Consider the following 27,483-nt stretch of genomic DNA (forward strand, 5'->3'; position numbering starts at 1 on the left):
CGTAACGGATGAAGTGGAAAGCAGTGCGCATGCGAGCAAGAGTATCAGCCCATGGAGACACATTTGATCACATTTGCTTTTTTAATTAGTTACTGAACCTAGCTTGCACAACAAATTCATGAACACAACCTTCGCACACTCACGCTCTCACACACCACTGACGTAACCCACTTGACACCAACAGTCCACCACGCAGAATCACATGTATGTACAAAAAAAGCACGCGTGCCGTTGCTAAAGAGCACCCTGGCTGCACGAATCCATTCACGTCGCAAACAGTCCTAAAGTTTTAACGTGCCGCCCGAGGGTCATTCCAATGCCCTGTTGACCACAGCTTCGGACGTCTCTTTGGAAATCTGAAACATAAAAAAAGAAAAAACGCTAGGCTTGTGCAAATACCATTTTTCTGGCTTGAAGCAAATGGTAATTAGTATTGAATGATTTGAAAGCAAATTCAAGTATAGCAGCGAGATTTGAATAGTAGTGGGGTGCAGGTTATCAATGATAAATTATGTAACATTTTAAAATTTGGCATACTTTGCCCGCATAACACGCTTTTAAACTTAGAACAAAAGGCGAGTTTCACCGCAAGAGAAAAGTAATAAATGCGATAGCAACAAGTTATATAATATTATACAATGTAAAGCTACCAGCATTTTGACTGTTATATTGCACTGCTGGGAGCACATAGGTGTTATCTGTACAGTATCAGCTACAAGTGCAGCTTAAAACATATTTTAATTGAGTTTTAAAGCTCGTGCAAGGCCAAATTGTAAAGCGAAGCCCCTAGAGACGTAGTCATCAGCGAGGGTACTGTTTGTAAACAATGTACGTCACAAGTTTCGGCGAGTCGTCTCAATGACGTGGGACAATATTGCCCTTCGTGTCGTTTGTAGACATTTCAGACAGCGTGCCTTGCAGCATCTTGTACTGCCAGCACGCTAGTGCATTCTAGTTTGTTTGCAGACTTCATACAGTTTGCACATTATCGGTTACCGGAGGCATGTATGTGATGGGCAATGCTGGTAGTGACACCTGACGATGCAGAGCCTAACCAGAGACCCGCAACGCTAACATTATAGACACTTATCCGCATACCGACTCTATGTTAAGCACTGGCAGTGAGATAATCATGAACTTACAGCACTCTCATTACTTTCTCTCGATGAGAACATCAAAGCGAGCCAAAAAAAAATAATTAGGAGCCCTTCCCCTATCAGGAAAATGGAGGCAAGTGCAACTTGTGTGCCTCACCTACTATTTTTCTTTCTTTTTTTTCTATTGCATTGCGCAATTCTCCCTCCTAACTTTTACCTTCTTCCATGCCGGCAATGGGACCTTCCCCTATGTGCTTAGCAGCGCAACACTTCTGTTGCTACAGGCAACAACGACGGTCATGCACGAAACAATGAAATGCAACAGTGAAATTTCGCAATGTTAAGGGACAAGTCACCTTGATAAAAAGATCAGATTGCCGTGTCAGAAACGGCTAATTGCAGACAAGCCCATGACCGAGGGAGCACCAATTATTGGAAAACGGCGCATACAAAGAGACCTGTGACCGGCGCACCTTCGAGGGCTGAATTTGTGTGGACCCACATTTCTGTACACTTGCCAGCCTCCGGGTTTTCTGTGCACTGTGCCACCGCTGCTGCCAGCGAAATCCATAACTCCACAAAAACTTCGTTTAAAAATTCAAATGTACTGCAGTTAGACGAAACGCCACACAATGCCACTACTGGCTCCGCTGCTGCCCTCAAACAGCTCCGGTAACCCTGTATTCAAGAACGTTAGGATGTCTGTGGACAAACTAAAGCTCTTTACTGCCGGGACAGTACTGTGTAGTGGACACACAAGTGGTTTGGCTTTCACCATCATGCGACAGCAACTGCATTGACGCATGTGATTAGCAGAGTTCCAAATCCCGTTGAACGAACATACACAAGAGTGACATACGAGGGATCTGTATACCCTTAGAACTGTGCGTTGCAGGGTCTAAGTATGAGTCAGTAAAGCACTGCATCACGATCATTTTAGAGTTACTGTAAATGTGAAAAGATACACTGACCAAAAAGAACAAAGTGTTCGCTGACGTTTCGGCTCCCCATACGGGAGCCTTGTTCACAATAAAAGCCATAAGAATGGCACAGCGTACATCTAGGTACAGTCATGAGCAATATGAGCTGGAACACAGAAATTACCTTTTAAAGGTCATAGTGGCTAAACGCAGTTGTTAAGCGCAAAGGTGTTCATGACACTGAATGCGCAAGCAGGTGGGGATCTCTGGAAAATGAGCACGTCACATTCGTATGAGTACATCGCAATTAATCGCTGAATAAACACGAATTTGGCGTTCCAGCTCATATTGCTCACGATAGTACATGACCTAAGCAGTGAGAGTAAACTGTCAGAAGTGTCCCGTCACTCCTGTTCAGCATATGCGCAGTCATCTGCATATGCGGGGATTCGAGGTGCAGGCATGATGCAAGCTTCTTTTCTTTGGCCAGAACACGCGTACCTGACCAGTCAAATTTGTGGCCTGTGGATTCCACATATTCAGCCAGGGCATTCGAGGCCACGTGCCGTTTTCTGATGTCATATTCACGCTGTTTCACTCTTCTCTTGAAGTCACCCGTCTCACCGATGTGCTTGTTGTCGCAATCATGGCAGTCTATGGCGTAAAACTACACCAGGGAAATTTTCGCTCGGCAACATGTCCTTTACGCTGACTAAAGCGTTTCTTAGCTTCCGTGTTCGTACGTGTGCAATTTCGACGTCATACCTGCGCGTGATGCGGGCGAAGGTCTCATTTGTTCCGTGTACATACAGGATGGCCATTTGCTTCTTCAGAGACGGCGTTGAATGCTGCCTAAGTGGTAGCAACAGTTGTTTCTGCACACATTTTTATTTCTCCAAAGATGCTCTCACTATCACGCTTATAGTCCTCATGACTTGTAGAAATGGTTTTCACTCGCTGGAACAGCATAACGTGAACAGAACGTTCGTGTGGATGCGGGTGCACTGAGCTGAAATGTAAGTACTGGCCTGTATGTGTAGACTTCCTGTAGACGTCGAAAGTCAGATCGGTGTTCCCCGTTTGACAAGAGCGTCAAGAAATGGTAGACAACCATTGACTTCTTGCTCGACAGTAAACTGAATCATCTTTTCAACGCTGCTCAGATTGAGCAGTGAAAGCAGCGAGGGCATCCTTGTGAACTATGCAGAAACTGTCATCTACATATCGCAGAAAGACTTTCGGAGAAGGGGCGAACGAAGTGAACGCCCGAAGCTTGACGTCTTCCATAACAAGATTGGCAGCAGAAACAGAGATATAGCAGTACCTCGTTAACTTGAAGTAGTAAAGACCAGAAAAAAATTTCGAGATAAGCAAAGTTGCGCGAATTCCATTGAGACGTCCAGTTCTATCTAAAAACGTTATCAGTACTGACCAGTTTCTTAACAGGAGCGCCTAACTGGCTCTTTGTAAAAGTTTTAAACAAAAATAATGACATACCAGAGGTATCAACCAGCAGTGTTTTTCGGCATTGCCTTTTTATTTAGTGCTGCAAGACCGACTAAGGCTGGTCTGCTTCTCAGTAACAGTAAAACTAATTTTCTACCGCGTTCCAGCGCTCATTAGGCTCATTTATCCTCCCGCGTCTAACTAGATGTTCACGCGGCACATTGCCAGTCTGGCGTCCGTACAAATTTCCTCTCTTAATATCTGCTGGAATGTCGGCTACCCCTCTTTGTTCTCTATCCACTCTGGTATAAATTTTCGTTCCATTGCACGTTGTGTGGCCCTTAACTTATTCTCGAGTTTATTTGTTATTTTCACAGAGAACAAAAGGAGACCACTTTAATATGCGAAGCCTAGATTCGGCTAATATCTGTCGGTCAAACCAGCGCAGGGCAACGCCAATCAAAGCAGGACAAAGCCGACACGCCACACACTTGTGCAGCTGGTCCAGACAGGGCCAATCCAGGAGGCGCGTGAGGTGCAGAAGGCTTTTGGGAGCGTGGGGGTCAATACAACTGACTGAGAAGAAGAAAAAATAAAAGATGGATTTCGCATTCAAGTCATCTTCGGCAAATTCATAAGGTACCCTGTGGGTGAGGTTAGGGCTGCTTAAGGGGGCACCCTGCTTCGGATATATATTTCTTTGTTTTTGAGTACATTTTTATGAAACTTTCGCAGCTTATATATTTTTATGTCCTGATTTCAAATATGCAATTATTTTTCTAGTACACTATGCTGTTTCCAAAATATCAAATATTTCATGTATATTGTTGGGAGCAAGATTTATTTATAAATTGTAAGAGTTATAAAGCAAATCAGCATATCACAATAAGCTGGAATGAATGCTGTTTGCAATAAAACAAGAATGGATGTTCTAGGCTCAATTGAACAAAAGTTATAGTACGTTGAACACTTGGCAAGTCAGCAATGTCGAGCTCGGTCAAACTGGGATCAAGCTGGGAATGTTCAAAATACGATAACTTTTGTTCAAATGGGCCTAGAACATCCATTCTTGTCTTATTGCATACAGCATTGATTCCAGGTTATTGTGATAGGCTGATTTGCTTGATAACTCTCACAGTTTAGGAATAAAGCCTGCTCCTAACAATACAAAAACTATTTAATAGTTTCAAAACTACATAATGTATTAGAACAATAATCGCATGTTTGAAATCAGCACATAAAAATACATAAGCTGTGAAAGTTTCATAATGATACGCTCAAAAACAAGAAACATGTTTCAGAAGCAGGGTCTCCCCTTAATGGGAGATCTATGGCCGCGCCCGTACAATTGGGAGGACTGGTCGGAAATGGGGAGTCTCCCGGCCACATCGGGAGAGCTGGCCGGTACGATACCGGGCAACTACTCGAGCACCCGAAACCTTGAAACCTTAGACCGTGCCTGTCGAATGAAATCTTCTCACCTTGCTTAACAGCGTAAGTACGTCGGCTGTGACTGTAGCACTGAGCAGGGCCACTCGCAGGGACATCAGCAGGAGCGCCGCCACGTCGGGCAGGACCCTGGTCGAGCCGCCAATCACCTTGTCCCATAACCTGCAATGCACCGGTCGTAGCCGTGTCACAGCAGTTCCCTCACTGTTTAGAGTGCAGAGATATTTCTCAGTTGATTGAATTATTCCTATTCAACCTCCTGTAAATCCTGCGATTTCCTCCTGTATGCTTATCCGGGTATATTAAATAAAGACGTAATACTAGACAGTTTTAGCCAAACGGAAAGCAGCAAATGCAAGGATGTAGTGTTAGCGTTGTGTGTTTCACACTGTGCACGTGCAGAACGTTAATGTACCTAAATCTCCTACGTATGCATGTTATTTTTAAAACTTGGCATTTGACGCTAATGCCTCTAAGCAAGCTGTATGTAGGGAAAGATGGCGACGCCTGTCGAAAGGAGAGCCATCTTGCTATTAAGAGGGAACATTCATTCACAATTAATACCCATACTGAAACCTCGTTATAACGAACACGGATATAACGAATTATCGGTTATAACGAAGTAAGTGAAGAATAGTCTTGTCATAGCTACAGTGTTACAAATAAACCTTTATAACGAATTTTTGGATATAACGAAGTTATTCTCGTGGCAGATGCTACTTTGTTATAATGAGGTTTGAGTGTATTTGCTTTGGACTTGAGTAACAATGCATCATCATCCACGTACTGGTGGCAAAAACACTCCGTTTGGAAGATATGTTCTCGATTAGCACCACAGAAGGCTTAACAAGTGGGACTGCTTGTGGTTGCTACTATAGCGATGTCGACATGACACAATTGCTTATCTATACTCCATCTCAGAAGTTCCCTTCAGCACTGTGAATTAAGGCTACAGGGGTCCTTAGCCAATAGGAAAGACGATTAGCCCCTCCACAGGTATTCATCCGTGTCGCGTTGTCTGCTTGCACGCGTAGTGCAAGTAAAGTGACCCGACGGCATTGTCGAAAAAGAAGGAATGGCTGCACCCATCGCAGCTAGTGCCCTCCACTTCAAGTTTATCAACTCTTCATCGTGTACTGTATGACCCGTAAGTTGCAAACTGACGGATATATTTGCTTTACATTAATGTGCTGACGCTTCGACAGCAATATAAGTGTGACTATGTTGCGCTAATTCCAAGAACAATTATCAAATTCTCGGCGTGTTAGGCTTAGCAAGTGTGGCTAAACAAACAGGTGATCTTGCAAATAAAGACAAAATGTACCTGATGTTTGGTCCTCAGAGTCAGATGGCACAAAGCCATGGCTCATTTCACCATTTATTCGTTGCTGCCAGCGAAGTGGGCGAATAGCAAGTGCAAGTTCGGATCGAAGCGGGCAGTTGCATCTGCATGGGCGCTGCCATGTTGATTTGTAACGACAGTTACCAGCGGTTACTCATACAGCAATTAAAGGCACACAACATAAATGCGAAGAAGAATAAACATGATACGCATCGATGTGACGTAACACATGTCAAACAAGCGTAAATGTCTCAACCTGGAACTATGTTTAGCTGCGCAAGCGGGTGGCAACCCGTAGCCTTGGTAGTGCTGAATGGTAGTGGTGAGATGGAGTATAGCTTTTCGTTCATTTGCCCGCTGCACAGTGTACAGCCACGAGTTAGCTGAGATGTGTCCCATTTTCCGCACCCACACAAGGTGAATAGTCGCTGCATGAACTTGACTTGCGAGTACTTTACGTCTAGACGACGCCAGATGCGTCTGTTAGCACTATCGGTTTGCACCCTTCCGCTATGGTGCACTAGAATGGGACAGTGTGTCGTCTTTGCAGCAAACCAATGGGAGAACGGTGGAAACTCTTGCGGTGACAACACCAGAAGGGTGCCGTGATCGACAGGTGCGCCTGGCGCACGAAATTTCATTTTCTGCAGCTACTGAGTAAAATGGTCACATAACACGATTGAAACTAAAATTATTTCCAAGATTTAAACGCTACAACACATTTGGATGCATTACTGCAGTAACTAAAGCTGCTTCTGCATCGTTTCAGCTTGCACACTTCCTATCGCGGAACAGCGTCCCAGATCGCCTGCATCTTACTGTTCTGACTGCAGAAGGCAAAAAAAGAACAGAAGGCACAAAAAATAGCTGCTCATTCCATGCACATGTACGCCTGCCTAGCTATCACACTGATTTGAAGTTATGCGACAAAACACAACAGCAGGTCCAGAAGGATAACATCAACAGCATGAGGTGAGTTTCACGACCACCCTACACCTGTATCGGCCAGGAAAGCGGTTGCAAGGTTTTTGAAAGAAAAAGTATTACGCTCTATGGCAAATGCTGCTCCATTTCTCTAGACATTTTACTCCTCAAAAAGGCACTAAAGTGCCGGAATGCACCTATAAATGCTTCGCGATGTATGCGGGATGTTGTATGTATCCCCCCATGTGAATGATCACGGAATTCCAGTCGGTATGCCAGAACCACAATGCATCAGGCTTCCGCAAACACAGAGTCTACCATGGGCAAGCAAAAATTCACTAACGCATCATGAGAAACAGAAGGCAGCAATCGATGAGTTTCCCATGTACACGCATGACTAGTGCGGCAACTACAACTGCTAATCTCGGAGGCTTGTATCACCGCTTACCATAAATTACTTCAGGGTGTATCGACAGATGGCGACACAGTAGTTCGGTGTGCTCTAGCACTGCAGGCTGCATCGCAAAAAGGGCCACGTTTTCGGTCCCAGATGACACACTGCCCCATTCTAGTACACCATGCTTCCGCTACACTAAAAGAATGGTTGTGCCACGTCGTGCGGCATGTTTTTTTTTTTTTGCGCTAGAGTACTTCAGACAAGATGAGTGACTGTCCCATGTCTTTGCCCTCTTATGCTGCAGTCTTCTTTTTTTTTTGTGCTTCAGCAGAATTGTGGATTGGTAGAATGATGCAGCTTCTTGATGGTGCAAGCAGCAAAGTGTTTGAAAAGCAAAGCATGTGCCATAGCATAGGCTGGCAAACTCACTCATGAGTCGACTCACTCAGACTCACTCGGATTCAGAATGAGTCGTGAGTCTGAGTCTGAGTGAGTCCGCGTGAGTCATAATTTGGTGAATTTGAGCCCGAGTAAGTCCAGTTGAGGAAAAGTTCAGTTAGTCTGAGTCGAGTCCGAGGGAGTCCGGTTGAGAAAAATTTAGGCGAGTCTGAATGCAAGTGAGCCCTCAGAGCAAAATATATTTCTTGAGTGAGTCTGGGCGAGCTCCAACTTTTTTTGCCGACCTATGCAGCAAAACACGTTACACTGACATTTTTAATCGACTTAGAGACAATAGCCTGCAAGGTTTCTTCAACTTCACCTAAGTTAAAACAGTTCTGTCGCACCTATGTGACAAGCACTAATTCCACTATATTGTCCAATGCAAATGACTCAGAATTGTGCCCAAAACAATGGTAGTTCAGCACTTCTAAAAACGTGATTTTAAAAACTCATCTAAGTGAGCAGAAAGGACAGACTTGCTGGAGCAAAATGGCTTTGCAACGCTTAAAAAATTATCATCCAGTTTTCGGTTATACTATTACTGACTGCACTCACACGTTTTTTTTGCAGATGTGTTTGTGGTATATGCAAGACCACTGCAGCACTGAAGTTGTCAAGCGCAGCGTTTATGAATATGCAAAATTCTCGGCCCATGATAGACAATAAATTTGAAGAGGTACTACTGAATCCTCTGTTGCCGCTTCGCTATCTCTTATTTACTGCCAACAACAGTGAAAACCCACTGGAAACATGTCATTGCTGCCATACTCCATTTGACAAGCTGGTTGCAGCAGGGTAGAAGCTACGAGGTGTAAGCAAGCCGCACGCTTGTTCAGGAAAACGTAGTTCTATATGTAACTGCCTAAAAGTTGGCAAGGTTCAGACATTTGCGTTTGTTCAGCACGCACTACGCCACAGTGATATGTGATATGTTTATTCCACTCCTGAGCCTCAATACTCAAGGATCCCCAATAACTGCCAGCACTCTTTTCTGTACACATATTATACCACTGGAATGATTCATGTATGTGTACCGTATTTTCTCGCATATAACTCGCCCCTGAATATAATCTGTACTGCCGAATGTGAACTCCAGAAAAATAGAAACTAAAAGAGTCAGTTCTGCCGCAGGGGCAAAGCAATCAATGCATTATTGCAAATTGGAATGTCACATGAAGAACGACAAGCAGCTCGAAACTTACAGCGCACTACTCAAGCACAAAGCATGCATGAAAAAGAACACACACAGGACGAGCGCGAACTGACAACTGTCACAGCTTGAAAGCTGCAGCGCACTGCTCAAAAACAAAGAAGGATGCACGAAAGGAATGCACAGGTATACACAGGATGAATGCGAACTAACAACTGTCACAGTTGTTACCTCTTCGTCTTTAAGAAGCGTGCTGCAAGCAGGGTTGCCAATGGTGGCTACTTTTCGCCAAATTGGCGAATTTGAGAGGCCCGTGGCGACCTAAAATTATGAATGGCGACATGGCGAATTTTTGGCGATTTTCAGCTTAGGTCTCCACTGAGTTATGCATCCTAAGCTCAGTGCCTTCCCAACGAATGAGCGGCACTATTCTCTGTACTTTTTTTTCTGGGTTTTGAGGTGCACATTACGCGCCGTTCTGTATGTCCGTCCTGTAACTCGTGTGTATCTCCTCAATTCATCTAGATGCTTCTAACTCAATTCATCTAGATTCATCTAGATGCTTCAGAGCTTCGCTAAAGTTTCGCTTCTCAAGGGGCTAGATGACGGGTTGGTCGTGTGTTCCGGCCATTTGTTCCGCCAAAGCTCCAACTATTCTGAATAGCTTGGCGACCTATTCACCGCTGCAGTATCCCCTAATCGAGCTCGTATAGCGAAGATGGGCGGATACGCGGGTGTTCGTGCAATAAAAAATTATTTATTCAGGCATTTTCTACTGTTCTCGGTGAGCGTGTGCAATGAAAACAATTGCTATATAACATTTTACAATGTCTACCTGTTCAATTATAACGCAGTGGATTGACGCGGGTAGATATAAGTGATTATATATGAAAGGGACAGTGGCGTCCGGTATCATATTAGTTCACACTGAAAGGTATAAGACTCACTAATGAACGATACCTGTAAGAATTCTGTCTTACTACTTTCAATAAACCTGTTAATCCTTTTTTTCATATGAGGGGATGTAAAGCTGTCTACAAACAACGCCTTCGCGGCTTTCGCCCAAGGTTTACCACACTTTTACCTTTGAAGCGAGCGGACAGGGATGGAAGGATATCATGAGCGTTTTATCCTTTCATACTTGCGCCTCCGCGCACATCTTGCGGCTAGTCGGAGAACCACCAAGCACTCCCATGGTGAAGGGGCGATGCGCCTGGCATTGAGAAATGTCAAGATACTTTAAGGGCTTTGAATGGCACTGTATTCTACGGGGCTATACATCAGTGAAAATTCCTATTACTAGGATATGCCGCACACATCTAGAATGGCGACTTTTTTGGCGAAATTTCTAAAAAAAATTGCGACTTTTGGCGACTTTCTGCTCGTTGTTTGGCGACATTCGCTCGAAAGTCAGTGGCAACCCTGGCTGCAAGTGTCAACTATGCACAACCAACTAGCCCCCACTTTGGCTCTTCTAGCTGGCAGCTCACTAATTTTGCAAACGTGGCTGCTGCAGTGAGCGAAGTGATCTTTGAGCGGCCTATAGCTTAAACGCAAATTTTGCGGTGAAAGGATAAGACGTAAAAGCCTCCTCCCTCACGACATAAGCACGCGAGCACAGGCGACCACGCCTTGTAGGTCGAAGTATAAATAGGAGGCGTGCGCGCATACCAACTCTGGCGAAACACGAGCGGGGTGACGACCTTTAAAGTGTGCCCTTAGCACCATCTCGCGGGTGATAGTGAACACGCTGAAGCACCTCCGAGCTCTGTGTACAGCCAGCGGTAAATGGTGTATATAAACAGCTCGCCATTACTGTGCTGGAGGACGTATGCTGCATGATGGAGTTGTCTAATGATGGAGTTGTCTGCGACGCCTTGCGGAGCAAGGCGTCGCAGGTTGGATTCCTGGTCATGAGCTTCGGAAAATTTTTCTTACGAATTATTTTTATTTGTGGCTTTTATATATACTATATATATACCTATACATATACATATACAGAACATGACGGCGCTGGTGATGGCAAAAACCCACCGAGAATGTCCATATAATTGGCAATACAAAGAAATTTCCTGTGTATTGCCGTGAAGCTGCCTTCCTTGCATACTGTGAAGCAGTGCAATGAAACCAACTTACGCAACGAAATTCACATACATACCACCCGCACCCCAACCTTGCCTTTGAATTGTCTGTATATTTCGTGCGGGCTATACACGAGAAAATAGCCAGAGAAAATACTTATATACATAAACCACTCAACTGTGATCAATTTGTTTCGTGTGCTTCTTCCAATGCACAGTTCACATTTCATAGAAACTCTTCCATCCCTCACCCTCCCCCCCCAATCGAAAATTTAGAAGGCCCCTGGTCAATCCCATGACTCAAGTGACTTAAAGATGTCGAAGCTGCGCATACTGCAACGTGTTCCAACAACAACAAAAACAACAACGGAAAAAAGGACTCTGTTTTCACACACAGAAAGAAGGCTTGGGAGATGGCGAAATAATGCTGTACAGCCTGTAAAATCTGCCTCCCCGAGCAACACAGCACCGGCCTGTTATAATGAATAAATTTTCGTGTTTTAAATCTATACTATGCATGCAGGTTGCAAATTAAATTCATAGTACTTTTAGTTGGTTGGTTGGTTTGGGGGATTTAATGTCCCAAAGCAACTCTGGCAATGAGAGACACCGTAGTTAAGGGCTCCCTACAATTTCAACCACCCGGGGTTCTTTAATGTGCACTGATATCGCACAGTATACGAGCCTCTAGCATTTCACCTCCATCGAAATGCAACTGCTGTGGTCAGGATCAAACCCAGTCTTTTGGGTTGGCAGCCGAGCACCGTAACCATTGGCCCGTCATAACAGCATGGTACTTTTGTGCAAATATCACACCTTATTGCCCAGTATTAGAAAACAACTAGAAAAATATATTCACATTTACTAATAGTGACTACTCAATTAGAGCATGGGATTTGAATGGGACATCATCAGGTTCATTACTCAGAAGTTTTTAATATTTATGTAATCCTAGTGTACTGCGAGCATCTGAGTCAACTGCTGGTACTGGAAGCATGCCACAGCGAACATATTTTAAAGGAGCCCTCCAACGCTTCAGAGAAAGAGTTATGTTTTTTCTTTGTTCGTTTTCTCCTTGATGTGGATTGAAGTCCCGTCAAGGAGATGATCGACGTCGATGAAGCAGGAGGCAGGTTGGAGGTAATGAAAACTTGAAGGTATATTGTAGCGAAATATTTACAGTCATATGTACATCTTGCCGAAGCACACTGATGATAACATAGACATCAACAGCGTCTTACTCTTCTACTTAACTTTTCTTAAGTTAGAGCCTAGAACACTGTTACTACATACGAAGAACCGAGTCTCACTGTTCGACCACCGAGTGGTTACGGCCCAGACGAAAGTTGCATCGTACGGAGTCTTACTGATCGATCAGTTAAGTGATTACAGCATAGACTGAAGGGAAACGAATTCCGTCCAGTCTTAAGTACCTTGCGGTAAACAAAGAAAAGGGGAGGTGGCCACTGGCGGTCCGCCTCGACATTCCCTTATCCAATCCGTTTATCCTCAGATTAAGCCACTCCCTACTGGGCTGTCCCTAATCTCGACAGCAGTGTCTTCACAGTGCAGACAGGCGTTTTGGCACTCTCTCCCATCATGGCTCTCCCTCTCCTTATCCCACGCTCTCAGGGATTCTCACGGTCGAAATACATCGGTATCTTAGCCCAGGTGCATTCACGCCATTTTCCCATACTCGTCGAGTTGAACCCGGACCGTGCATTGTTGCGACTCAACCCTTCTTTACCGTCGGCGTGCCGAAAGCGCATGGCGGTCATTGTTAGGGTCAAGCGTACTGTCGCCTTGGGCGACGGCATAGAGCAGGGGATGTCCTCCTCATTTTCCCACACATTCGGGCTGCCGACCTCTGAGAACGGTCGCGTACCCGGAACCCCTGGGGGCCATCGTGGGATCGAGCTGCTCCCTGCAGTTTGCCTTCCGCTGCACAGTGAAAGACCTCGCAGAGAGGGAGCCGAGAAAGAAGCTTTGTACGACGTACAGTGCCGCGCCGTCCCGTCTGCATGACCGACTTATGAGCGGCGAAACCTAACAGAAAGCTTGTTGGGCAGTACCGAATATCACCAACATTTATTTTCTTTCCCACAACATGATACGGCAGCATTTCGATGCATCATGATCTTTAGCATAATCGAGTTTAAGTAGCAAGTGGAATAATAGAGTGGTTAATGCACTTGCTACGATAATTCTGCTTCAGCACGTGCTTGTTTACTCTGATTTTGCTTGTTTAAACACACGCCTGCTCATTCTGTTTTCATTAGTCAATGTAAACACTGCCTGTATATAGCGTCTTGCTTTAGTTCACAATAAAGCACGGTTGAAAGTTAGTGCTTGTCAGTGCCCCTCTTGTCTTTTGTAGTGCTTCCACGCTATTACATAGCAGTACAAACTAGCCCGCACCACTACCTTTTTATGCATCATGATTCATACAGGCTCCCTTAACAGAACCCTGGAACATCCCAACCATTCCCATAGACATGATGCGAGGCACCACTGTCACGTTCGCAAAGGCGCAGCGATAGTGCGACCGCCGTGACGAGCTACCGTGACAAGGGCCAGGGTGACGAGTTACTGCCATTACCTGACCAAGGCGTCTTCGTCGAGCACTTCGGCGAAACACCGCTGGAACCACGTCTCCAGGGGCAACACCGGGAACGCCTTGATCTTCAGCAGTTGCTGGAACAGCTCGTGGTCCTCCTTTTCTAGCGTGTCCTCCACCTGCTTGCCCTGCGGCGTCAGAGAACACATGCATCATCCCATCACCATGATCATAATTGTGTGTCAACATCGTCAAGAACTAATTTTATCTCCACTGCAGGATGAAGGCCTCTCCCAATGAACTCCAACTTGACCTGTCTTGCATGAGCCAATTCCTTGTTATGCCTGCAAATTTCTTGATTTCAAGATGTCAGCTAACGCTGCCATTTGGAAGGCCTTTCCCATATCTCACGTACGGGTCATTTCTGCAGGGTATTTGACGTCAGCGTGAGAAACATATTGATACCGATCTTGAGATTGACTAAAATCCGGAGACGTAAATTCTGAAACACACTTTTTCTTTCACGATTATGTTTCAGCACACGGTGACCGCATAGCGTGCCTCGCGGAAAAAAAAAAAAAAAAAAGATGCTCAAGATCAGTCACGTTTGTGTATCTTGCCCAAATAAGTTAAGCGTTTTTAGTCGCATTAGGAGAGAACATAATGAGGATACCACCTAGCAAAGTTATAAAACTCTATTCCTTGTGAAGCACAGTATAGTGGCTAAGGTTCTAAACACCCTGACTTGATGCCTGGCAACGCTTAGCTCCGACGAGTGATGCGGGCATCGTTAGCTTCTTGTGCGGAGGCGATTCTCACGGTTCATAGCAGCTGTTCATCCTGGACCAGATTTGTTCCCCTTCAGCAAGGAGAACAGTTGTTCGCACAAGCAGGTACTTCCGAACATGGCATTGACCCTAGAAGCGTGTCGACGTAGCGCCGGGCCTCTGCGGGCCGCTAGTGAAAGGTCCGCCGGCGGCATACGCCCGCGTGTTTGAGACCTCTACTTTAGGTACTCCAGTTATGGCCTCAGCAAAAACGAAATGTCAAAAAACCATTAAACACACGCATGCGCGCACACACACAAACACACCCACGCACCAAAAACAAAGGATGACCTTAATTTTAGGGGTGGCGGTCCCATGCCGCCAATTTCTTACAGGGTGGGTGCCCTCCCGAGCGACTATGTATAGTACTTCATTCTGCCGAGCCCCAGGCCAGAAGTGCACTTGTACCTATTTCATTGGTGGGTACCTGGCGGCAGCAATTCTCTGCCTTCCGCAGCAACGGCTGATGCTACGCAATTTCACCGAGGCTGTGGGGTGAAGGTGCACCCAGGGGCCTTTACAGAACCTTACGGGGCCACCTTTTGAGACAAGTACCCGGAAACAACCGAGCGCCAGGTCGATGTACTCCTCTACCTATTAGGAAAAAAAACAGGTGGATTTGCGGTCGGCACTGAGAATCGAACCCATCACCTACCGCATTGGAAGCGGACACTCAACCAGGTAGCCACCGCTGTGGTTTTACGGGGCTAGCAAAACGAGAGGCACACATTCGAGTGTTCCCTTCCAGAGCGGACTGTACCGTACCTGGGATTACAACTTTACTGTGAACCCAAGTCCAGCAGGAGAAAGAAAAAGACTGGCACAGGAAAACTGCAACGCATCCAAATACGCTGGGCGACTGCTGAAGGACGAATGCTGAAGAGACGCTGCACATGAACTCCAAAGTTGGGGAAGCTAGTCAGATCTTCGCTCAGATTCTGGTGTGGCACTCGCATCTCAGCACTGGTATGCCCTGGTGTATTCCTTGGGTTTGCTTTGTGTTTCATTGCGCTGCTGAAGCGGATCTCAGAGGACACGTAGAAAGAAGTGCGTGGTTGAGATCTGTTCCACCAGGTGTTGTAACGATCCAAGCTGCTCACAAGAAAACCGTGTGCTCTTTCAGCGAACTCATCCAATTAATATTCATTAATTATCCTGCCAGTTTATTGCCCCATACCTTAATGAAATTATGCTTCAATAACATATGTATCCGATATAACTCTTAACCTGAACCGGAATAATCAATATTTTACCAGTTTTATTTATTACAGAATATTTTCTGAATATTTGGGAAACCACAAGTAAATGCTTGACTGGAATTGCTTGAAAGAGAACCAAGAATTTCACTCAAGCTTGTGCCACAAAAAATTCCCACAAAATCTCCTTTGGGAATTGTATAAGTGACAATATTGCCACGCCCGCTCCTTCTTTTATTTTGATGTGTTCGAGTTTGACCAGCAAGGACGGTTATTAACGCTAGACGCTGGTCGCGAAGCAGTGTTCGAGAAGCTTCACGATTTTAGTAGATCGTTTTGTTAAGAATGCGCGCCGCACGCAAATGTTCCAGCTTTGTCGAGAGATAACGCCGCCACCAGCGATATTGCTGGAAAGTTCCATAGCGCTTGTATAAAAGCCGACGCGCTTGACCGCTTGTCAGTTGATCGACGGTCGACGCTCTGTTCGCCGCTATCAGTTTATTGCTGTAGCTGGAGTTTCATTTTCCCGGCCACAAGTTCGGCCTAATAAAGAGTTTCATCTCGGACGTGCTGACTGCTGCCTTCGTCGACGTCACGACCACGTGACAATATAATAATTGTTGGGGTTTAACATCCCAAAACCATGATATGATTATGAGAGACGCCGTAGCAGAGGGCTCCGGAAATTTCAACCACCTGGGGTTCTTTAACGTGTACCTAAATCTAACCACACGAGCCTCAAGCATTTTTGCCTCCATGGAAAAATGCAGCCGCGGTGGATGGGATTCGATCCCGCGACCTGCGGATCAGCAGTCGACCACCGTAACCACTAGACTACCGTGGTGGGTTGCATAAGTGATGCACAAGCATTGCGTTTTGTGCATTTTGTGCATCTGTGCATTTAAATTTGCTCCCCGATTTAAATGCACAGATACACCCGATAAAGTGTATGGGAGGACGGCCACCGCCGTAGCTCAATTGGTAGAGCATCGGACGCATTATCTGAGGGTTCCAGGCTCGGTACCTGCCGGCAGGCAAGCTGCCTTTCTGTCCACTTCAATTTCTTCACATTTATGTCTCAATCGCTAGAGATCGGTGTCCCCGACTACTTTCCTTGGCTCGATCGTCTGTTGGTTGTCAGTAATGTTGTTTCTAACAGGCAACAACGACGGGCATGGGTGAAACAATGAAATGCAACGATGAAAGGCAAGATGAAATGTGGCAACGTGGAATGACAAGTCACCCAGATGAAAGGTCACCTTGCCGTATCAGAAACGGGTGATCACCGACAAGCCCATGATTTGAAGAGGACGCATACAAGTACGTATGTGACTGGCGCACCTCCGAGGGCCTCTTTGTGTACACCCGCATTTCTGTACACTCGCCAGCACCGGGTTCTTGCCAACTACACTGAAACCTCGATATAACGAACCCGGATATAACAAATTATTGGTTATAACGAAGTAAATGAAGAATAAGTCTTGTCGTAGATACAGTGCTAGAAATAAACGTTTATAACGAATTTTCGGATATAACGAAGTTATTTTCGTGGCAGATGTGACTTTGTTATAATGAGATTTGAGTGTATGCCGCCACTGTCACCACTGAAATCTGTAATGCCCTTATACCGTTATAAGAAACCTTATAAGTGCCCCTATAAGAAATCTGTCACTCATAGAAGCTTCACTTAAACATGCGAGAAGTTCCGCGCGCACTCACCATGGCGTCCGAGTCGATGGAGAGCTTCTTGAGGTGCTTCCAGAAGTTTCGCGTCAACCAGTATGCCTCCTCCGGCCTGCTGCAGATCTTGGTGAAGACCGATGCGATGCTCCTGATGTGCTGGACCTCGTCATCCGACATCTGCGGCGAGCGATAGCAGGGAGGAACTCTAGATTCACATACATATCCTCAAGAAGCAGTGGGCATTTCTATTTCTGCCATTCGCTGGAGCTGGACCACTGTCCAGCGAGAATACAGGAGATGTGGCAGTCTCCAGAAATTCCACTACATTGCCCGTTTCAGCAGTGCAGTGAGTGAATGGATATCGGAGCTGGCGTTCACGATCAGTTCTACATCGCTGGCTCTGGCGATATGCGTCACCAAACGAAGGATTCTGAAATGGATACTACTTCGTTTGGTGAACTCTGAGAGAGCAGCGCTCCGGAAAAAGACTTTGATATTTCTTTGACATAAGCAGAGCTTTGTTACAGCCATATAACGCCTTTTTTTTTCTTACTTCAAATGGATTGCTGAAGAAAAGAAAAAGAATGTTCAGGTCATTCACAAGATAAGGCAGACATTAAAAAATTTAAAATCTGGGGTTTTGATTGATTGATTGATGGATTGGTTGATTTCTTTCTGTACATCAACAGAAATTGAAGATTTTGCTCCGAAATAGAGTTCGGTAACAGGCCTAATGCAAGTATGTAAACAGGATCCATACAAAACAGGATTCATAGAAAACTTAAGGTCAGATAACACTTTAATAATTTCAAATGTCCTTTATAATATGTAAACAAACAACAACAATAACACTATCTGGGGTTCCTGAACTCGCACGTCACTTTAAAGTGAGAGCATTGGCACAATCTGGCCTAGAGGAGGTATCACATGACACCAGTTGTGGAAATGACAGAGTGAAAGTGACACTGTAGCTAAGTAGCACTTTGTTACCTTTTGTTTGTGATGATACAGACTTGCCTTTAAGGGGTCCTGAAACACTTTCTCAAGCAATAATCCAATGACCCCATCATCAGAGTTCATTGCCTCATGAATCACTTGCTGCAACACATCAATTGATGTCTGGTACAAGTGCCGTTGCAGGAAGCTGTTGCATGCTTTGAGCACTATTTCTCTTCTTTTGTCCCGAAGAGCGAGCTGGAAGTTGCACATGAGGGGATGAAGTAGTGGAGAGAAGCTACCGTCAGTGCGTGTCATGAAACTTCAGTGCCCATCACGAAATGCTTTCGCCCACTCCCAGTGTGGTTCCGGAGTGCACTAGTGTTGCTACTGCGCAATTTTAGCACACTACACGGTGCAGTGTTGTCACATGTGGTGGCACCCCGTGGCATGAAGCACATCTGATACAAACGCCGCTCTTGATTTATGTCAGCTATCGGCCAACAGCAGCAATTTACTGAACGATGAAACAGAGTCGGCAGCTTCGGACGGGGCCTCTGTATAAAAAGAAAGGGTGCCTGAGAAAGTGGAAAGTTCGCACTCTGCTTGTGTAGCACTCCCCTTGCCACCCAGGACTGCAAGGTTTGGCTGAGCTGTTCATAGCAGTGTTGCTGTTCGTAGAGTGTGTTCTATGACCAAGCTCGAGGCGCGATACAGGACCCCTTTAACCCTTTCCTTACCCAAAGACAGGCTGGACTCGTCCACACGGTTTGTACTGCTCCCACCGAAAAAGAGCTGAGCTCATCCGTGCTGAAAGAAGCATTTGGGGGCGCAGCAATTAACACGTTCGCTGCAGCAAGCTTTCTTGAGGTCTCGCTTGAGGCGTGGAGTGAGCCACTTGTGGGCCACTCGGCATATCTTCCGGGTGCACCGTGACCCACCGGTGGGTCACGCGCCTGTGCCTGTTTCGTTCGCTCCAAAGAGACGCCGCTGCTACCTTTATGGCTGGCGCTTGGCGCGCTTACTTGAAAGACGCAGAGCTATTTTATGCCTTTTCGCGCAAAGCTATGTTGAAATCTAAAGTGTCTGGCACCGGAAAACACAAACACACGTTTGTTTCCTCTGTGTTGTGCTTTCTTCTGTGCCTGTAAAAGTCATGATGATCCATTAGTCACGCTAGAATGTTTGGGAGCAGCAGGAAGAACGCGTGTATACTAATTCGAGTGAAACGTATTTCAAAAACCGCGCCAAAACAGTGGTAAGCAATACAAGAGAGAAGTAGGTCACCACTCTGCTCCCTAAAAACAACATCGCTGTCCCATGTCAAATGCAATAAAAATACGTGTATTGGTTGCATTCTCAAACCTTAGAAGGACACCGCGTGCACATTGAAAAAATGTTCTCATTCAGGTGTCGTGGGTCACCGGTGGGTCACGGCATCTAACACCAGAAAAGTATTCTTATTGTTATTTATAACCTCTTGCAACAAAAACCACACCTCTGCGTTCAAGTGTGATGAAGTTATCACATCAGCAAGCAGATGCCTGCTCGTAACATCGCGGCGGCATAGGAGGAGAGCACAAGTCGTGACCCACGCTGCAGTGAACGTGTTAAGCTACCCCGATTCATTTTGCCGAGTTCTCTCTGGCTTCGACAGATGGCTCAGTATAAAATAAAAAAAAGGGGCTCAAAGCAGGCATCTTAGTCGAGAAAGGACGTTATTCGGGTAACCGGAGTTAGGAAATGGCGTCCTCCTCTGTGTGCAAGTGGCACGCAGAGGAGGACACGCAGAGTGGCAAAGAGGAAAATAGTGCTTGTTTGCCGAAGTTTTGTGGAATGAAGATGACTTTCAGTTCTCCGGTGAGTCTGTGAGTGTGATGGCGACTGCACAGAGCAGTGTATTTTCTCTAAACCATCAGATTTGGACGACGACCGTGCCTCGACGTATCGGCAGTGGATGCTGACAGATGTAAAGAAACCCCCACCGGCATGGCAAAGGTTTTTTTCAGGGGCTCACTCCCCCCCCCCCTTTCGCTTTAATTTTTAAACTTCAAAGAGACATTTTCCGCACCGAGGATTGGAGTGGTTCAGGCACTTTTCATGGTACAGTGCAGTGTAAGCAATCCTCTGCATTGAAAAAAAAATATTTTGCTTGTATCTTGCAAATAGAGCGCCTTTAAATAGTGTTACTGAGTTGTTTGAAGACGGTTAGAATCAAATAGGCAAATAAAAAGCGGTATTTTTGTGCTGTTTTCAACCAAAAGACTCGGTAGGGAAAGGGTTAAGGCCCAATGGTTGTGTATGTGCGTGTTACATGTGTGCTGTAAGGCCTATGTTATACATGAATAGAAGCAACGTAACAGATTCTATTCAACAAAGCTTCGGGTCATTAGTTGGACTAAGATGTTGGCTCACTGTGGTTCTAAAAGAGAACGTGAAATCTGAGAAGCTTATTCCACGTTGAAAATCACGCGAGCTTGTTTTTTCCGGTCGAGCGCTGCTAATTTACCATATCTGTAAATTAGCATTTTGTACCCCGCCCCTTATCTAATGGTCTTGAGGGAAAATAAACTGAACTCAACTGCACTGTCACCTGCTTCAAAGAAAATGAACTTTCCCTCTTTCTGTAGAGAGGAAAAAAAGGCTCTAGCGGTTCTACCAATTAAAGCCATTGGTTTGCCCGTTGATGAATGCAGCAGCATGCCCTCAAATGAAGTAAACAACAGAGCCAAAATACCATGTGAACGCATGTGCAACGCAAGTTGTATAGTCAATGCACGTGCCTACCCTTCCATTTCTTTGTCCTTGCGAAGTAAGCGCTGTTTTAAGGCGAATGCCTCAGATGCCTCACCAAACACGAAAAGTGACCGTTGGCGTCAACACCAGTCATTAAAGAAGTCATTATCGCGTAGTGATGTCACCATATGATGTCATCGTGATGTCACAGGTCACCGAAATTTGTGACATCCTCATGACAACACTATGATATCGTGTAGCGTGACATCACACGATGACTTCATCACATGACATCATTTCTTGGTCAAAGGTGGGCCAATCTCAGAGGCACTGCAAAAATACGTTGTGTGCGGAAAGCTTTCAGGGAGGGGGATCAAACCAGTCGACTGAGAAGAAAAAGAAGAAAAGGTCTTGCGTCTTTGAGTTGTCTTAGACAAATGCATAACGGACCCTGTGACTTTTTTTTTTTTCTTTGTCATTTGAAAGGAACCCTTTAAAGGGCTCCTAAACCACCCCGAGGTCGATATTTAGTTGTCGCGTTGCAGACATGCACGACTCTTCAACATACACGTAGCCGCGAGAATTTACGAAAACAATGTCGTAATAGCAGAGTAACACTCATTTAACGATACAAAAGAGACCTTTGCTTGCTTTGCTCTTTCCTTTGCTATGCTCCATTTGTCGGCTCGTCTCTCCTCCTGGCCAACTGCTCCTCCTCACCGCACGAGGAGGAAGAGCGGCGAGCGCGCATATGTGTGAGCAAACAAACAGGTTCTTTTTGTAGATGACAAGAACAGATGCAAATGTTGACGTCACCATAGGTCGGCAAACTCACTCATGAGTCGACTCACTCAGGCTCAGATTGAGTCATGAGTCTGAGTGAGCCCAAATGAGCAATAATTTGGTGAGTTTGAGACTGAGTGAGTATGGTTGAGAAAAATTTCGGTGAGTCTGAGTGAGTCCGGATGAGGAAACTTGGTGAGTCTGAGTCCGAGTGAGCCCTAAAGGCAAAATATATTTCATGAGTGCGTCTGAGTGCTCCACACTTTTTGCCGATCTATGGACATCACGGCCAATGCTGCCGAAAAGCCCGGAGAGGAGAAGGGATTGTCTCTTGGAATTTGTGACGTGCCCACAGCTCGTAGCAATGCCGTGTTTGGCACTGTTCGTCATGACAGCATTCTGAACTCGATGCACGCGTCTACTTGAAACGTTAAAGAATGATCAGAGGTTGTTTACGGGCCCTTTTAAGCATTACCTGCAGTTCGATGTCGAGGTGAAGTTTCCCTTCGCCCACGAGGTACAGGAGAACGATGGTGTCGGCCTGCGGCGTGCCATTTTTGACAACCCTCATCACCTCCAGGGCGCGCCTCAGGTCGTTGTACTGGTCCTCCTCGTCCTTCTCGAAACTGGTGATGTTCTCCTCGAAGGTGGGCAGAATTCCTGCGAGTGACATAGGAAAAGAGGATGACGTTTTGGAACAGGCTTTCTTACTAGATCAGTTTTTCTCAGCCACGAATTTTCGGGGACCCTTGTGGACCAGTGGAATAGATGAGGGACCCCTTGCATCGAGAGGGAAGAAAGGTGGGGTGGGGATCACAACACAGCATGCAGCGTGAACTACGTGGCTTCTATTCAAATGGGTCGCCACGGAGCCCGATTTTAGAACAACTGTACTAGATAATCGGCTATAAGTGGATTTCCCGGGAGCAATAAAGAACAACCCAGCACCTCCACCACTCTGTTACAGGGTTGGTAAGAGAGGTTTATTCACTGAGGCTGGAGGGAGAGTGCGAGCCAGTACTGCACGTCATTATGCTCTTCCTTTCTGTTCCGTTGTTGCCGCTGCTCCTTCGCTATAGATTATACCCACTGTAACAATATGTACTGATGGGCAATATGACTGTAAAACAGTGCAAAAAAACAAAGACGCAGGAAGAACAGACAGGACCAAGCACTAGTTCATCAATATCATGGCTAACCAAGTTACCCTTGATAGGCTAGTAAGTTAGCCACGATATTGATGAAGCAGCGCACAAGAGACACATTCACGTGCACTAACGAGGACGCAAACACAAGTGCTGGACTGCAACGGATGCTTTATTGCCTAAAGACCCATCTCATGTAGACCAACATGCACATGCGCTATGACTGCAGTCATAAGTGATCGAGACGACAAAAAAATTGCACAAATATGACAAGTTTTTGTTAAAAGTTTCGGTGAGTACGTGATTACAGCCTAAGGTATTGGTTTGATTGGTGTGCTCTTTTTTTTTACAGAATGATACTGTGGGGTAACTGAAACATTTCTTTTTCTATTTATCGATTTGCATTGCCGCGAGGATTTCCCTCATTTTTTTCTTGCATTCCTTGTGTGTTTGCGTACTCTTTATGTGTGTGTAAATGCGTCTTTCATGCGCTACTTCATCAATAAAGGACTAGTCTAGCTTGGTTCCCGAATGAATAACGTGCCACTGCCATCAGTTGAAACAGGACTCTAGGAGAAGCGCTGAAACCTGTTGCCTGAAGAAACACAAACTGACTGCTGGGTTCTTGCACATAGAAAAGATCGCACTCACCAAGTACAACGATTGGGAAGCACTTCTCATTTATCACTAGCACCGGTGTCACATGGTGCACTTCTGATTGCAATTAAGCCCGATCGGGATCAAATTTTTGCAGTGATCGGCTCGCTTCAGCAGCTCTCTCAAATGAGCCAATTACGATGAAGATATTCGATCCAGATCAGGCCCGATCGCGATCAAAAGTGACCATGTGACACCGGTATAAGGTAGGCCTGTAAATGGCATGAGATAACCGTAATGCCCCGACACAAACCAAAGTTTCGTGGTGCTGTGCAGTTCTTCAGTTATGTATGACAAAGTTGTTTACTGAAAAAGAAGGAAGGAAGGAAAGCAACAGTGCTACGGCAGCTGCAGCTATAGCGGTCACAACACATCTACGTACTACTAAGTGCAGACACCGGTTTATGGAACAGGTGTTACATATTAAAATTATTTTAGAACACACTCAGACTTCCCAGTATGCTTCATAGGGTACGGAGGGTTTCGACCTTCAGTCAATGCAATAAGAATAGACAATCTCAAAACGGTACGTCCATTCTTGTTAAGCATAAGCGGTTCCAACTCTTTCCAACTGGCACATTTTATTACTTGTCATTTTTAAACAGCACTACGACCAATGCATGTTGTGGATACTTGGCCCGCCTTTCCTCAGGCAGTCAACCAGTGTGCACTGAAAGCCATACTACGGTGACTTCTCCTAAATGTGTGCCTCCGAATACGGCCAATGGCGATGGCACGTGCTTACACAAATTGCTATCACAAGAGTGTGGCCTCCTTATTTATTTTATCGTCCCTCCCAAACACAGGTGCGCACACAGGAGCGGAGCACGCTACCCCAATCATGTAAAACGGGTGTCAAGTCGGCCCCATACCTTGACCCACTTGGACCAGTCCCCTCGTTGTTTAATGGGCAGGGTTATGGCCATGCAGCTTTCTGATGATAATGGTGGCCAACGGCTCGTGATGTTGCATTCCAAAAACTGTTTAATTTATCACCGTTGCCCCCCGGAATGCTGGTGACCAAAATCCAGGCCATTGCGAGAAGCATGTCATTGCTTCATTATCATTTTTTGCATCCATTGCAGAGCTTGTTTCCTGGTGGACTTGTATAGTTGGGATGGGGATGGGGGTGGGCGGGGGGGTGTCTGCAGTGCAACTTGGCCGTCCCCTAATGGAGGACCCTGTGAAAGCCAATGCTCCCAAGCATTTTGCTACCCTAACCTCACTGCCGCCGTTCAAATAAGTGTCAGTGAACCAAAGAAGTCAGTTATTAAAGTGTAGTCAACTGCAATTCCCTTCTGTTAATGACTTACACAATGCAATAAATGTCAAATTCCTACTAAAACCTCACAGTTCAATGGAGTGCTAACTAGGAAGACATTATAATCTGGTGTGCCAGCGTTTCAAAAAAGAACAAAAATGGGACTTTCATCTTTAGGGTTGCTTTGGACAACCGATTACTTCTTCAAGTTGCCTTGCCAAAACGTCAGCCCCCTTGTTTACCCATACTTAGAGCCTACGTATCTCCCCCTTGTTTTTGTCTGCCAGTGTGGTTTCTTGTTTGCCCCGCGGCAGCTCAAGTGTGTTAACGTGGCACAGTGCTCTACGTACGACAGCTCCGACGAGACAAATTACGGATTCGTAAGCACTGCTCTGAGAAGGAGCAAGACTAAACATCAATTGTCATCCACCGCATGTCCGTCAAAATTTCAACGCATCGATTATGCTAGCAAACCTATAGGTCAGACACAGAACCACACAGAACTGTAACAATAATGATGTGTGTTTTACGTCCCAAAACCAAGATATGATTTTGAAGGCCGCCGTTAGGGAGGGCTCCGGAAATTTCGAAAACCTGGGATTATTTAACGTGCACCTAATTCTAATAAGTGCACGGGCCTCTAGCCATTCGCCTCCATCGAAATGCGGCCGAAGGGGCCGGGATTCCATCCCGCGACCTTCGAGTCGGCACACAGAGAATTGTTTAGCCTGTAGTGTACGTGCGTTCGCTAGAATAACGGATGGTCAGTAACCAGCTAGCCCAGCTAAACGCATTAACGAGTAACCCCCCCCCCCCCCCCCCCCCCCCCAAAAAAAAAAAAAAAAATCTTGGCCAAATAACAACGAACGGATTAGTTCAGCCAACCCACTCTCGAACATCCCGCGTGTGGGAATCCAACCGAAACAGCACTTCAGGGAAAAGTGGAGTCTCGATGCGATGAGAGACAGTCGAGCTGCGAATGTCGCCGCAGCCTGACGAAGACATTTGTCGAAATGTTAAATGGCTTCAGTGTCGTTCCGACGATTCCTCATCAGCTAGTGGCGAGCAGTTTCCTGTTTATTTTTGGATACCCTAGCCGGTTGTAAGCGTGGACGGGATGTGGATGTCCAATCCACCTGATACGTCGCTAGCGAGTACCGCGGATCGTTTGTTGCTCACGCTTACTGCTGGCTGCGATCAGCGCGTAGTTTAAAAATTAAACATGAGAAAAGGGGCGACAGATTCTACCTATCTGAACGAGCTAGCGTGTCTACAGCGTTGAGCATAAAGACAATCGAACCACGAGGATGCCGCTACGGTTTCACTATTAAAAACAATATATATACGAATACCGATCGTGAGCGGCGCAACCGGCGTTCCGTACTTCGGCGTGGAAAGAGTAAAAAAAAACACGCCGCGGCTAGCTTTAGACTGACATACCATCGACCGGAGAGGAAGGCGAACAGATGTGCAGCTGCCTGCAGGGGTTCGCCGATCACTTGTTTATCAAACAAGTGCGGGTCACCCGCGAGCCTTTTTGGCTAAACACTGGGCGGCGTGAGACGGTATGCGACCGAATCTATGCAATTTCGGCGCCGGCGAACGTGCATGGAGACGAGCGAGACAATGGGAAAAGTGACACCGACATGCGACATGCGAGCAGACGACAAAGCAGGATGGATTCGTCTTTTTTTTTTTTCTTCTGCGAGGACTCACCTAGCAACACTTTCCAGACCGTGAGCCGGTGAACCGAGGGCAGACAGAACTTGCGGCAGAAGTTGGACAGCTTCTTCAGGTCTATCGGCTTCTCGCTGAGCAGTATTTCGAGCGATTTGTTCTCGTTTATTCCGCGGAAGCCGACTTTGTCGTAGTAGTGGGCTCGAAAGTTCATCTCAGCTGCTGCCATGACACCAGCTGGGACGAGCGAGTCGCGACCGCAGCGCCGCTCCCCGAAACACAAAAGAGAAAACGCAAAACACAGCTAGCGTTGGCTAGCGTCGCGTGAGCCAGCTAATGCAAAGTTTGCGTGCTTGCGTACTGACACTAGCACAAAAGTTTACGGAAAGAACAGTGATGTTTGTTATGAGGAACTACACTGATGAGTCTTTATAAAGAAACCGAGGCAATCGCTTTAGCAATAAAGGCGCTAGCATCGGTAGCGATTAAGAAGGTTACCTGTGGATAGATCATTCTACTTATGAAGGAAGCTTCTTAAAAAAAAAATCGGTTGGTAGCCATCTTGCTCAGGGTAAAAGAAGGCGGCAGCTGCCTGAAACTGCTGAAATTTCAGCAGACGAAGCTGTGCCCTTGCGTAAGCTCGTTTCAGTCACTGATCTAGATGAGTCGTTGCAATTACAAGCGATGAGGGGCCCTCTTAATTTCACTCAAGAGGCGAGGGAAGGGTGGAGTGCTTATTTGAAATGCCAAACAAAAGGCACTTTGAGCGCATTAATCT

General features: G+C 45.9%; 1 protein-coding gene across 1 annotated transcript; it reads right to left on the reverse strand.

Annotated features, from left to right (window-relative positions):
* Positions 1 to 52: 52 nt before the first annotated feature.
* LOC119405347 (TBC1 domain family member 7) lies at positions 53 to 26,985 on the reverse strand. The gene is made up of 6 exons (XM_037672184.2): positions 26,745 to 26,985; positions 22,441 to 22,625; positions 17,547 to 17,687; positions 13,847 to 13,992; positions 4,945 to 5,074; positions 53 to 356 (listed from the first exon to the last, which is right to left on the reverse strand). Exons 1-6 carry the CDS (start codon positions 26,932 to 26,934, stop codon positions 309 to 311), a joined length of 840 nt encoding a protein of 279 aa, XP_037528112.1. The 5' UTR covers positions 26,935 to 26,985; the 3' UTR covers positions 53 to 308.
* Between the last annotated feature and the right edge of the window lie 498 nt (positions 26,986 to 27,483).

The sequence above is a fragment of the Rhipicephalus sanguineus genome, chromosome 9 (genome assembly GCF_013339695.2).
Source record: "Rhipicephalus sanguineus isolate Rsan-2018 chromosome 9, BIME_Rsan_1.4, whole genome shotgun sequence".
Lineage (NCBI taxonomy): Eukaryota > Metazoa > Arthropoda > Arachnida > Ixodida > Ixodidae > Rhipicephalus > Rhipicephalus sanguineus.